We start from the raw sequence: 15,018 nt of genomic DNA on the forward strand, positions 1-15,018 counted from the left end.
AGGGCAGCTCTGGCCGGCGCCTCGCTGTTGCATTGTGGGATAGTGGCGCCGGGGAGCGGGGTCCTCCAAGCGCGGCTCGCCAGCGCCCCCCTCTCTTCCCTCCCCGTCTCCTTCTCCATCCTCAGGTCCAAGATGGCGGCGGTGGCGGCTCCTACGGCTCCATCTCCGCCTCCCCCGCCCCCGTCGGGCCCGTGCTGCCCCGGCTCGTGGCCGAACTTCGCCGTGGTCTGCTCCTTCCTGGAGCGCTACGGGGCGCTGCTGGACCTGCCCGAGCTGCCCTTCCCCGAGCTGGAGCGCGTCCTGCAGCCGCCGCCGGAGCCCGGGGACCAGGGTAAGCGGCCGGACGCCCCCTCCCTCACAGACCGGCGGGGGGGGCTGGGGCTACCCCCCACCCCCAGCCCGCGGGCCCGGGGGAGGAGCGCACCGAGGGGAAGGAGGAGCCTGGCTTCCCCGGAGTGAAGCTGGGGGGGGGAGGGGAGACTTCTGCTGTGTCCTTACCCCCCCCCCCCGAGTCCAGGGGGAGCAGCTGCTGCTGGGGCGGGAGGTTTCTTTCCCCAGCCCCACCGGAGGGGTCTGTGAGGGGGGAGCTTCCTCATTCCGGTGCCTGCTCCCTCCCCCTGGGCCCTGTGGGGGCTGGGAGCCCCTTCCCCGTGGGGGTCCCCCCCCTCGAACAGGGGGTGAGCCCCGTGCGCTGCTGCTGCTGCCCCTCCGGGCTCAGTGTGAGGGAGAGGAGCGACCAGACCCGCCCCCCGGTGCAGATGTTGCATCGCCCGCCCCCCGGTGTAATCTTCATCTCTTACCCCACTTCCCATTGGGACGGGGGCTACGCGTGTCCCGCCCCCCACCTGGACCGGCGGAGGGAAGGGTTACACGCGCCCCTGTCTTCTTTCAAGCTGCTCCTCACTCACGCTGGTTCCCCCCTCCCCCGGAGGCTGCAGGGAATGGGATGTTGACATGTTTAGGATACCGGACTCCCCTGCTCCCCAGTCCCTGGGCGATGGCGGGGGAAGGGCAGGGCAACAGAAGAGCCGGGGGGGAAGGAGAGACGCACGGATACCGAAGGGAAAGGTGCTTGTTGCTCTTGGTCTCGGTCTATTATTGGTGTGGTGGTTACTTGTGCTCTCTTGCCACATAGAGAGAGACCGAGGAGCCTCAAAGCGCATGCTCCACCGGCCCCATAGAAACTTCCTGCTGCTAGAGAATCCCGGCTCAGGGCTGCTGATGCTGGTCCAACCGACCCCCCTCCCCCTTAAAAAAACCCAAACAAACAAAAAACCCCAACCCATCATAAAACCTCCTCCATGTGTATTTATTGCAAATCGGGTCCACAGCATTGGTCTGTTCTGGTGAGAACTCTTTGCTCCTGCAGTGCAAACATTGTATTTGTATGATTATGGCACCGACAAACAAAACACCAGTCAAGGTTCATTTAGTTACTGCCTCCTTAAGATGTCCAGTATCACTTTTTTCATGCCAACAAGACACTTCTAAACGCAGTGGCCATTGCCTGGGTCTTGCAGCCTACACTACTGCTTTCTCAAATAAAACAATTTTTCCTACCTCCCCAAGACTTCATGTTTTTTTGGTATGTAAATGAATATTTTAAAAAAGAGGCACTATACTCAAGTTGACTGAAGTACAAAAAGTAAACTAGTAGCATTTGTGGTGAAAATTAAAAATCAAATTTAAAGTTTTCAATTTTAATTTAAGATCTTGTAAGTTCTGTATTTTTAAAAAACTGACTTTTAACCTTACAATAGCCTTTAATTGCACGATTAAAACACTTTTTTTAATAGTGATAATCACCAAGAGTTTTCTTTATAGTTTATTAATTGAAAGCTTCTAGCTGTGTCCTATAGGAGTTTATATATTAGATTGTCTATAAGATGTTACATGATTTCAACCCACTCCTGGTCCCATAGATCTCAAGGAAGAATGGAAAGCAAAGCAATAAATGTTTTTAATGTGTGACCCAATATTAGAAGAAATTTGAACACTTAAAAACACTAGCTTAACTTTTTTTATTATTGGACATTTATTCAGACAAGGTTAAAAGGTGCGTGTGATCATGATTATAGTGGCTGTGTCTTTCAGGGAAGGAAATGTGTGGAGATGAAAAACAAAACTTAGATGACCATCTTTTAGGGTTTTGGGGAAAACTTGTGTGGTGGTTATATGCCAAAAGGGAAAAACAAGCCATTGAACTACGGTTGTGAGGACTATTGTCCTCTGCATGTGTTGTACTATTTTGTTATCTTATCAAAAGATACATCTGTATATTTTTGTAACACTGTTGTGAAGACTAAATTTAATGTCCATTTTATAAAATTATTTTTGAGCCTTTAATAATAATAATTAATAAAAAGCTTTACATGGACATAAGCTTAAAACAAATTTTGTTGCCTGTTACTAAACTGACTGTTAAAATTGGAAAATGTTAATCCTTTCCCCCTAACACTTGCTGTTTGTTTACTGTATGCAGTTCAGCTTTGGTAGCAAAATTAAGCTGGTTAATTTAAATGTCTGTGTAATCAGTTTCACTTTCTGTTTTTATGCACTAGCACACTTGTGCAGTGTTGAGGTTTCAAATAGTGCAGAGTGAATGTTTAAATCCAGACAAACTCTTTTAATAAAACACATTTTAAATATGGGTTGTGTTTAAGAAGTTTTTACAAAGCCTAGTTTTGGCCCTAAACTACCTGATAGTGTCTTAAAGGCTATTTCTACGCTCGGAGCTAAGGGGGGGATTCTGCACTCACGTTACATATACTTGTACTAGCTTGAGGACAGCTAGCAGGCTAAAAATAGTAGCCATGGTAGCATAGGCAGTGGTGAACTAGTCATAGTGAGCATAGGCAGTTTGGGCTAGTCGTGGTTAGTATGTATCCACAGTGCTCAGGTGTGAGGAGATGGTTTGAGGAGACTTAGCGCAAATATGTCTAACACAAGCTAGGAATCATACCCTTACTTCCTAGTGTAAACATTGCTTCTGTCTTAATTCAGGCGTAACATTCATGTCTTATTTCAGATGTAGAATCAATAGTAAATCAGCGTCCAGACAGTTCTATGCAATTATTGTGAAGTTTTAACACTTACTACTTAATCTTTCCCATAAACACCAATAAATAAACAAAAATAAAATGAAAGAGAGAGCAAAAAAATTCATAGGGAAAAAATAGTGGCAAAATGTCTTATGTCTACTTGCAGTTTCATATATATATACATGTTTTACATGTTGCAACATTTAAAAAATTAAAAAAAAATTGGTGGGGGGGGAGTTGCATTGGTGTATTAACAGTGATGCTGTAGTTTGGTAGTGAGCACTCTATCTCAAATCTCTCCAAAAATTCCTTCCAAGCTGAATTTTTTCATAGGCTTATGGCCGAAGACAGAGACTTTTGGAGCATTTGTGTAAAACTTGTTTAAGCAATTTATTTTTCATTATATTACATACAGACCTTTATTCAAAGGTTCGGGTAGAACAATTATATATGAACTCAATAATGAACTGTTCTATATTCTGTAGTTCTATAAAAGTGATCAAGAAAATCCTGCCTGCTAATGAGTGAGAATGGACAAGCTATAGGTTACTTTTTGTTCTAAGGAAACAAGGTATAATTTCTACTTTTTGTTCCCATTATCAAAAAAGGATGATTTAGGGGTGCAGAGGAGAGATTTGGTAGTTGTCTAGTTGAGTATCAAATAATATGGATTCTGATATGTTACTGTTGAAGTTTTAAAAAGTTACTATTGCTCAGTCAGCATTTGTGCAGTACTATATTGCCTCTGTATATGACTATATCAAGAAATATACTGATCACCTCTACACCTAAGTATTAATAGCTTTCTTTCTGTAGTCTGATCTGGTTAGATATTATGCTAATTTACATAGCACCAACAGTATGCGAAGTGCTTTGAAGGCAAGTACTAAGACAAGGCCTTCCCCAAAGAACTGACTCCTTCCTATATTACAGTATACAAATGAAGGATGGGAGATAATGACAAACAGTGTGATTGAATGGTGACATTTTGAACGTGCCAAGTCGGTTTCATGATTGTCTCAATTTTATTCTATATTTAGGTAGGATGATGAGGTGAAATGGTGGCCATGGAAATAGCCTGATTCTCAGAGAAAATATGTAAAAAAAAAAAAAAAAAAAATCCTTTTAACTTGTGGTGTTAGTGGCTCATTGGAAGTTGATGTTATTTGAACAAAATAATGAGACCCCTGGTGTTTTGGTGAATTACTGCTAAGACCAGGGTCATCCCTAGTGAGGTGTGGGGCCCGGGACATTAGAAACTCAGTGCCTATCTGCCGGGGGTGCTCTCCACTGGCTCCCCCAGGCCCCACCTCCACTGCACCCCTTCCCCCAAGGCCCTGCCCCGCCTCTTTCCCACCCAGTTCCACCCCCTCCCCCGAGCACGGTGCACCCTCCCCCCAGTACCTCCTGATGCCATGAAACAGCTGAACGGCAGCTGGCGGTAGGCACTGGGAGGGAGGGGGAGGTGCTGATTGTCTGGGGGCCCAATGGCGGGCAGGAGGCGCTAGGGGGAGGTTCTGATGGGGGTGCTTGGCCTTGCCCGTCTGCCGTTTGCCTCCTCACTCCTCTCGCCCTCCCGCCTCACCTCTCGGCCCAAAGGGGCACCCCAAAGCACAGGGCCCAGGGCGGTTGCCCTGATTTGCCGTACTCTAGCGATGGCTCTGGCTAAGGCAAATAATTTTGCCTTTTAAAAAAGGCTTTTCCCTCTTGTAATGCTATATCTAAGGCAGCTAGCATTGTGATCTTATAACTCTGACCTTTAAAGCTTGGTCTCAAAAGAGGAGAGTGGAGTATATCGCAGAATTGCCATATTCTTGATAGCTGCTTGTAGTAGTTGCTTGTGGAGATGCTGTTAAGTGTGTAACCTGGTGTTTGTATGCACTGAGATTCGATAAAAAGAAACCCTATATTGGCTAATAAATAAAATCTTTATAAAGGCAGGGAAACTTCATTAAACTTGATATAAACTCTAGTTAGTGGATGTGGGGAGGGGTGGATTCAAAACTCAGGTACCAGCAGGGGCTCATCCTACAATGTATCTCAAGAACCTAGCCTTTTTAATCAAACTGTTTTTGCTTCCAGTGGCAAAATTTGTGCAAATTGAAATGTATTGTCACACTGGAACTGTACTTGCAGTATTGACCACATCATGCAGTGTCTTACTAAGAGTTCCCCTTGCAACAGGGAGACGGTAGTATGTTTTTAATGTAAAAAAAAGTGACTAGAAGGGGGTAAGAATACACCACTATATCTAGTACAGTATTTAGAGAAATATCAGATTCTCTCTATTGTGTTTGCAAATAGCTTGAGAGTCAGTATAAATGTTAATTACGCACTTAATCCCCTGTGAATGAAAATATTAGTAGTGTTAGCTTGCACAACAGAGATCTAATTTTACACATGACTATGCAAAAGACTTGCTGGTTTGCCAGGTTCCTTGGTGTATGAATTAGTGTAAATGGCAAGTTCTGAAGTATGTTAGTGATTATCAACTTTATAAACCTTCCTTAGCCATACTATACTTGATTGAAACTGTATCAGTAGAAGAATGAATACTCTGGATGTTCTTCCAGCAATGAACTGGTAAGATGTTACTGATGTAAGAGGTTGGTAATCTTCATGAAGGATTTTTGGAAGATAAATATGATAGGTACATGTTTGTAGTGTATTTCCGTTAAAATTGGGACTTACTAGTGCTATAAGAGAACTGTATAGAGACTTTAACTTCAATAGAAATTGTTTTGTGCTGCTGCTTGTGATTACATTCTTCACTAGTCCTTGTTTCCTTCCTTGATCTTCACATATTCAGGTGTGGGATGGCCTCTAAAAATTCTTCCATTCCTTTAAGGTTCTGTAGAAGAGAGAGGTCTTTCAGGCGGATGCTTCCATGGTGTTTCTTTAGTCTACCCCTTGTATATTTGCATTCTTGCCCCATCTGAACTCTTGTTCATCTAATTTCCTTTGTCTCTTCTGTTTGTATTAACAAGCTGGTCCAGCCTTGAAGTTCCTCTTCTCACATGGGTGATTATCGGCATGTATCTGTTATATTAAGTGCTTTGATTTTGATCATTGTTATAAATAAAGTATTGGGTTCAGAGTCCAGAAGTGATGTAACATAGAAATGTAACAGATTTGCTGTTGTGTATTCGCGTCAGGTGCAACGTAGTTTCATGCTTTTGCTTCCATAGACCTTTCTCTCTCTACTGCTGCAGTTTTTGCATTAGAGAGGGAATTTAAAATTGAGACACATCTTGAAATACCTAAAGATGTGACAGATAATCTCTGGTAATACATGAAGGGCCTGTGCTTTAGTTTTCCTTTGTCTAGAGCATATCTTATACTATATATGGAACCATAAAGCTGTCCTGACTTTAAAAAATACTTATTTCAAGGAGTTGCCATGCTTCAAAGCAACAAGTAAACTGCTTCACAGATGTTTGTACTCTAACCCCCTCTAGCTTCCCTTTAGCACTGATTCTTGGGAGTGTCTACAGTAAGTGCAAAGGGATAAAACTTTCTGGGCTTTTTTCCCTCTGTATCCTAGAGTCAGTTTTTGTGTTGGTGTGACGCTTGCCATTCTTACAATTTTCACACATTTGGATTAGAAGCTTGTGGAATGGATTCTAGTTTAACCATCTCCCAGACAAAACTAAAAGCAAGAGGTGATTTGACCTCTGTCTTGTAAGTACCTACATGGGAGAATGTTTCAGAAACTGGAAGACTTATTAATGTAGCTGGACATCCAAAACAAGATCCATTGGCTGGAAGCTGAAGTTAGGCACCTTATTTCCAATTTGGACTTGTCTGCTTTTAACAGTGAGGGTAATTAACCCTTTGAAACCGCTTACAAAGGGATGGATTCGCAGTCACTTGATGACTTTAAATCAAGATTGAATATTTTTCTACAAGGTATACCCAAACGCTCTCTTGAGCTACTGTACCAGGTGCAGAAATCACAGGCTACAGAATTTCACCCAATCTTATATGGGAGGTCAGATTAGGTTGCTGTAATGGTCCCTTCTACTATATTAATCAATCAATCAATATTAGCAATTGTATGCAGTGCTAGAAGCAGTACCAGACAAGAGTGTCATATGTTGTGGCCAATAACCTGACAATTGAAGGGATGTGGCCCATCAGGAAGACAATGAACAAGATCTGACATCTCATTGATAATACTCTAATGTTGGACAGGAGGATTACTGTTAACATCTGTTTCTAGAAGCTTGTGGGATGTGTTAAGAACTGAGCAGATGATTAAGGCAGATGACATAAGCTTCATTGTCCTGGGAAACTGCACCAGTCCTCAGATAAAACACCTCTGTTACATTGGCTCAATCCTCCATCCACTGAGGGTTTTGAACATGTGATCTCCAGATCAGTGCACATTGCTGATCACATCCTGGACTGGGTCTGTGGTCTAGAAGTGGTGTGACATAAAAAAATGCAACCGTAAGTTAGACCACTTCCAGGCAGTGACAGTATCAAAAAGCAGATTAAAAGCTATCGGAACTGGTAGGTAAGGTCCCATGAGAAGAAAATCTTAAGGGATAAAGAATAGGAGTACTTTGTGGCACCTTGGAGACTAACAAATTTATTGTAGCATAAGCTTTCGTGGGCCACAGCTCACTTCATCGGATGCATGTAGTGGAAAATACAGACGGAAAACACACACACACACACACACACACACACCCATGAAACAATGGGTGTTACCATACACATTATAAGGAGAGTGATCAGTTAAGGTGAGCTGTTGTCAGCAGGAGAGAAAAATAACTGTTTGTAGCGGTAATGAAAATGGCCCATTTCCAGCACTTGACAAGGAGATGTAAGGAACTGTAGGGGGGCGGGGGGGAGAAGATAAGCATGGGGAAATAGTTTTACTTTGTGTAATGGCCCATCCACTCCCAGTCTTTATTCAAACCTAATTTAGTGGTGTCTAATTTGCAAATTAATTCCAATTCAGCAGTCTCTCGTTATAATTCTTGACATCTGATATGTGTCCATTTATTCTTTTACGTAGAGACTGTCCGGTTTGGCCAATGTACATGGCAGAGGGGCATTGCTGGCACATGATGGCATATATCACATTGGTAGATGTGCAGCTGAATGAGCCTCTGATAGTGTGGCCGATGTGGTTAGGTCCTATGATGGTATCTCCTGAATAGATATGTGGACAGAGTTGGCAACGGGCTTTGTTGCAAGGATAGGTTCCTGGGTTAGTGTTTTTGTTGTGTGGTGTGTGGTTGCTGGTGAGTATTTGCTTCAGGTTTGGGGGCTGTCTGTAAGCAAGGACTGACCTGTCTCCCAAGATCTGTGAGAGTGATGGATCGTCCTTCAGGATAGGTTGTAGGGATAAGGGATAAAGGAGTTTAGGAGAGCTGGCAGTTTCTCAACGAGACTATATTAAAGGTGCAACTTCAAACTATCCCAGCACAAAGCGAAGATAGGAAGTAGAGCTGTCGATTAATCACAGCTAACTCAAGCGATTAATTAAAAAAAATATCGCAATTTTAATCGCACTGTTAAACAATAGAATACCAATTGAAATTTATTAAATATTTTGGATGTTTTTCTACATTGTCAAATATATAGATTTCAATTACAATACAGAATACAAAAGTATACAGTGCTCACTTTATATTTTTATTACAGATATTTGCACTGTAAAATGATAAAAGAAATAGTATTTTTCAGTTCACCTCATACAAGTACCATAATGCAATCTCTTTTATCTTGAGTCAGATGTCAAAAATGAGCATGCATCAGTCCGAACTCCTTTGGATCATTATCAAGCAGAACCCATCATTTGCATGGACGCTTGTCCTCTGGAATGGTGGTTGAAGCATGAAGGGACATATGAATCTTTAGCGCATCTGGCACGTAACTCTCTTGCAATGCTGGTGTCAGGGTTCCCTCACCACTCTGAACTCCGGGGTACAGATATGGGGACCCGCATGAAAAACCCTCTAAAATTTCTACCAGCTTAGGTTAAAAACTTTCTCAAGGCACAAATCCTTCCTTGTCCTTGTCCACCAAGTGAGTTAGACAAAGATTTAAGGAAAAGGACCACTTGGAATTCCTGTTTCCTCAAAATCCCCCGCAAGCCCCTTCACCCTCTTTCCTGGGGAGGCTTGAGAATAATATATCAACCAAATAGGTTAACAAAGTGGGCACAGACCAGCCCTTGGGTTTTTGGACGCTAAAAACCAATCAGGTTCTTAAAAGCAGAACTTTATAATAAAAAGTAAAAGAAGCACCTCTGTAAATCAGGATGGAAGGTAATTTTACAGGGTAATCAGATTCCAAACACAGAGGATCCCCCCTAGGCAAAACTTTTAAGTTATCAAAAACAAAAAAAAACCGGAATAAACCTCCCTCAGCATAGGGACAATTCACAAACTAAAACAAAAGATAATATAATGCATTTTCGTCCTATTACTTACAATTTGTAATCTTAGAGGCTTAGTTCAGGTTTTGCTGTGGGAGATGTATTTTCCCTGCCCTGATTCCTGGCTGACCCGGAGAGAACAAAGGAACACAAAACAAAAAGCTTCCTCCACAGATTTGAAAGTATCTTCTCCCATTATTGGTCCTTTTGGTCAGGTGCCAACCAGGTTATCTGAGCTTCTTTACAGGTAAAGGAGGGATTTTATGCTACCCTTAGCTGTATGTTTATGACAGTTGGCTACAACAGTGCCATGAGAATACAATGTCAACTGAAAGTGAGAACAGGCAAACAAGAAGTGGGCAGCATTATCTCCTGCAAATGTAACAAACTTGTTTTAGCGATAGACTGAACAAGAAGGACTGAGTGAACTTGTAGGCGCTAAAGTTTTACGTTGTTTCATTTTTGAATATGGTTATTTTTTATACACAACTCTACATTTGTAAGTTCAACATTCATGATAAAGTATCAGAGGGGTAGCCGTGTTAGTCTGGATCTGTAAAAGCAGCAAAGAGTCCTGTGGCACCTTATAGACCCACGAAAGCTCATGTTCCAAAATGTCTGTTAGTCTGTAAGGTGCCACAGGACTCTTTGCTGCATTCATGATAAAGAGATTGCACTACAGTACTTGTATTAGGTGAATTGAAAAATACTATTTTATTTTTACAGTGCAAAATTTATAATAAACGAAATGAGCATTGTACACTTTGTATTCTGTGTTGTAATTGAAATCAGTATATTTGAAAATGTGGAAAACATCCAAAATATTTATATAAATGGTATTCTATTAATAGCGTGATTAATCACGATTAATTTTTTTTAATTGCTCGACAGCCCTAATAGGAAGTATAGTAAGAGGCAAATATGGCTCCATCAGGAGCTCTTTAATGACCTGATAAATTAAAAAAGAATCCTACAAGAAGTGGAAACATGGGCAAATTGATAAGTAGAGTACAAAAGAATAGCACAAGCATGTAGGGACAAAATCAGAAAGGAGAAGGCAGAAAATGAATTATACCAGTAGGGAACATAAAAGGACTTCAAAGAGGTTCTTTAAACACATTAGAAGCAAGAGAGAGTCTAAGGAAAGTGTAGGTTGTCTACTTTTCACTGAAGGAAAGCTAATAACTTATGACACCCAGAGGGCTGAGGTGTTCAGTAATTTTTTCCCTAGAATTGTGGGAAGAGAAGGGACCTCGAGAGGTCATCTAGTCCAATCCCTTGCACTCATGGCAGGACTAAGTATTATCTAGACCATCCCTGACAGGTGTTTGTCTAACCTGCTCTTAAAAAATCTCCAGTGATTAAAAAATTATTAAAGGTCTAGAAAACACGACCTATGAAGGAAGATTGAAAAAACTGGGTTTGTTTAGTCAGGAGAAGAGTAGACATGATAAAAGTTTGCAAGTACATAAAATGTTACAAGGAGGAGGGAAGAAAAATTGTTCTCCTTAACCTCTGAGGATAGGACAAGAAGCAGTGGGCTTAACTTGTAGCAAGGGCGGGAGGTTTAAGCAGGGCTCTAGGGAAAACATCCTAACTGTCAGGGTGGTTAAGCACTGGAATAAATTGCTTAGGGAGGCTGTGGAATCTTCATCGTTGAGTGTGCTGAAGTCTGCCTTCTTGAAATCCATTATCTTTATTGTGCTATTTCCCTCTTATCATTCCTTAGAATCATGAATTCTACCATTTCATTATCACTTTTACCTAAGCTGCCTTCTACTTTCAAATTCTCAACCGGTTCCTCCATATTTGTCAAATCAACTCTAGAACAGCCTTTCCCTTAGTAGCTTTTTCCACCTTCTGAACTTAAGTCTCCAATACATTCTAAGAACTTGTGCCCTGCTGTATTATTTTCCCAACAGATGGTAGTGATGGGGGACTTCAGCTACCCCGACAAGTCCTGTGCTTTGGATGACTTTGTTAGTTTAGAAAAAAGCTTCCTCAACCTCTTCTTCCTGGTCACGTGGTCTGTAGTAGACCCCTATCAGGAAGGAATAAATAGGAATGCCTATTTTGTTTCAACCTTTACCAAAAATATTAATGGTTACCAGATACTCAACACAATTAATACTAACAAGGGGGATCACATTTCAAAATAGGGAAAGAACAAGAAAAATAATATTTAGATAAGTGAGATGTAATCAGGTTGCAGGGCCTGATGAAATTCACCCTAGATGGCTTAAGGAGCTAGCTGAATCAATCTTGGAACCATTAACAATTATTTTAGAGGACTCATGGAGGATGGGTGAAGTCTCAAAGGACTAGAAAAGGTCAAACATAGTTTAAAAAGGGGAACAAAGAGGACCCAGGGAATTATAGACCAGTCAGCCCAACTGCCACATCTGGAGAGATTCTGGAACAAATTATCAGCCAATTTGTTGGCATCTAGAAGATAATACGGTTATAAAGAATAGCCACCATGGATTTGTCAAGAACAAATCATGCCAAACTAACCTAATTTCCTTCTTGACAGGGTTACTGGCTTAGTGGATTTGGGGAGGGGGAGGAGCAGTCTTTTTGATGTAGGACTTCACCTACGCACATATAAATTGGTCAAATGGCACAAGAGCAGAAAATTAAAAAAAAACTATCTCCAACTGAGTACTGCTTAGGATGGCAGTATTAGAGCATACAAAAGGAGAGTCTATTCCCAATTGAAAGTTATTTTGGATTAATGTGAGGGTTTTTGTGTGTTGCTTTTTTACTGGATAACCTTTCTTGTGCCCCCATACTTGTTTCAAATTATGTGGCATCTTATTCTGCATTTGTAAGGCTCTTCATTTCTGGATTTTATTTTGTTTAAAATTGCTTGGGAATTTATCAGTGTTACAAAAATTTAAAAAATGGATGAAAATCAGTGCAAAAATTAACTTCACAGTTTTCTAGGAGAATATTGGGGTTAATATCGGGATGGGGGAACAGGGAAAAAAGCAACAAATAAAAGTAAGAGTATTGACAGTAAAAGCAGTTTAAAGCTGTGGTTTATTTAATGAACTCTACATTAATTGTACATACACGTGTGTCTTTCATTGCACTGCCTAACTTTGGTAGCCTTGCATTTATGCTTATCATAAATAGATATTCAAGAAAATTCAACAGATAATTTATTAACATAAAAATTATTTTCATATACTTGAGTGGTTCAAAATTCAGGTGAAAATTGGTAAAGACCAGATAATAGCTTTCATAAAACTGCACACTTTTTACTGAAAAAAAGAGCTTTACGTTTTCATTAATCCACTTTGGAAGCAGATTTACTCTAGTTCAGGAAGAGTTATCCCTCAATATAGCTGGTGTGGATGCATCACCATTTTGAATTAACTGTTCTGCTTCTGGTACTCCTCCATTTGCTATCCCACACTGCACTGCTGCACACGTTGGTGGGCCTGATTCACTGTGAGACCTCTAGTGCTCCAAGTCCGGAGTCATCTTGACCAGATGTCACCTCCCTGTTTGAATGCTGGCCTGCAGGTAGGTGTGCCCCTTAGTGGTGCCAGCTCGTGGTGAGTTCACACACTTGGAGTCCATTCTGATTTTAGCAGCAATGTCCTATGTGGGCCTTTTAGAGGTCCTGGATGTCCTTAGCCTCTCAGAAGAGGAGCAGGTCTAATCCAGTCTGAACACAAAATGCGAAGAGACATAAGAGGCTATCAGACCAAATGAAGGAGAGGGGGCAGTTCAGGACTTAGTGCAGTTCCACAACAAAGAAGTGGAGTTCTGGCAGTGTTATAAAAGTACCAGGCATAGTAATACCACCTCTGGCAGAGGTCACAAAACTCATACCTATTGTGAAGAGCCAGACTGGATTCTTGCAAGGGAGTGCATCACTGAACCCCAGCATGCAAAGACACCCAAACAGGACCTCAAGTGGGAAGATTGCCACGGCCAACCAAGATCTCTTCAACTTGCAAAACCATGAGGCAGGGAGAGTGAAGGAGACTCCGAAAACGCATCCAGATAACCAGCCTGACTGTACTTGAGAGGGACCTTTTCCAGTAAGGATTGTGTTCTATATTATAATACACACGTATAGAGGGGTTTAAACAACATTTTTCTGGGTATCATCAGGGTACTACCATGTTGGTTGGATGTGAGCTGGTATCCCCTTTCCAGTTGCTTGGCTTTTATCCTCCCATCCACCAGACATGCTCAAAATGGCATCCTTAAGCTCCAAAGTGTTGTTTCTCCAAAATATCAAATCCCATTACCATCAGCCAAATGTGCCTGCCCCCTATTTCTGTGCTGCTTATTGCTCCCTCCCTCTGTTCAAGATGGCAGTACCATAGGGATTTAAAAAAAAATCATACACATTGTATGGTAGGCATGTTTATTGTAGCTACAGATAAAGAAAGAGGAAAAAGCAATAGGAAAAGTACTTTGGCTCACAGTTTGACCAATGCCCCGTGTTGTAGTGGGAGATTTACCTCAGACATTTGTCTACAGAGACATTTCAAAATGCATAGAGATTGTAAGGCATTTGTGGCTGTTTTAATCACACTTACTATTGTTAACTCCTAGGGTTCAAAAGAATTACTGCAAAAGTATTTATTTTGCAGCGCACTTTGTGCTAGTCTGCAGATATTTTAAAAGAGAACTTAAGGAAAAGATAGTGCTCTAGTTTGGCATTTGCACTGCAAAAAATGCAGCTTTCTTGTGGTTGCCTGTATAAGAGGTGGTTCCCTTCCATTCCTGCACCAGATGTGGGTGCACCATTCTGGCAAATAACAGTGTGGCATATCTTCCCACTTTGCCCATTGCCTTTTGAACAAGATCCTTTTCTGCCTTTTGGGGATGCTTCTTAGGGTAACATCCTCCAACCCAAGGACAGCCTGTAGAGGTGCACATGCAATTATTAACTTGTTCTCTGCTGCTCACCCCTCCCCCAGGCCACCACCAAGCCAGCATTGGTACAGGGGTCCTGTACAAGGGGGTAGCAACATGGAATACATTTTACCATCTCCAAACTCCCCCTAGACTGGGTTGAGCCCATGGGAATAAAATTCCAGAAAAAGCAATAGTTTATCAGTGTTGGCATGGAAACTAGAATTGGGACAATAACTACTTGTGCTGTTTCTCTGCCCTTCAGTACCTGACACACAGCAGCCCCCACAGACAGGAGCATTATCGGAGTCTGAAGACATGGCAGATTTTTTGGACGTGGAAGGGGGAGATGTGTTCAGTCATCTTCTGCCTCTCCTGGGATGTAGCCATGAGGTCACTAAAGAGTGGAGGCAAGGTTTCCTTCACCATGATACCGAGGAGGAGAGGGAACTGATGAGGGATCTCATTGCCAATTCAGTAGTACAACATGGATGATCTCTTGAGGTCCCTTCCAACCCTAATAATAATCTATGAAATTTCTGGGTTGTTTGTGATGATGGGGGCTGAGCGTAACCATCCTGGGGCTCACTCCTGGTTTATGTCATGTGTTTCTAAAGCTCATGCTGCAGGATTTCAACTGGCCACCGGCAGGGCTCAGGAAGGGATTTTCCCCCTCCCCTGCCCCCCACTTATTCTGGAAGG

At 42.1% G+C, this 15,018-nt stretch overlaps 1 protein-coding gene across 2 annotated transcripts in view; it reads left to right on the top strand.

Moving 5' to 3' along the window:
- Nucleotides 1-104: 104 nt before the first annotated feature.
- RSF1 (remodeling and spacing factor 1) overlaps nucleotides 105-15,018 on the top strand; it is a 123,569-nt gene continuing 108,655 nt past the window's right edge. For both annotated transcript variants that reach the window (XM_045021165.1, XM_045021155.1), the window contains exon 1: nucleotides 105-331. In XM_045021165.1, the coding sequence (XP_044877100.1) occupies nucleotides 133-331 (199 nt within the window). In that variant the 5' untranslated portion in view covers nucleotides 105-132. The remainder of the gene's footprint in view (nucleotides 332-15,018) is intronic.

The sequence above is a fragment of the Mauremys mutica genome, chromosome 1 (assembly GCF_020497125.1).
Source record: "Mauremys mutica isolate MM-2020 ecotype Southern chromosome 1, ASM2049712v1, whole genome shotgun sequence".
NCBI lineage: Eukaryota > Metazoa > Chordata > Testudines > Geoemydidae > Mauremys > Mauremys mutica.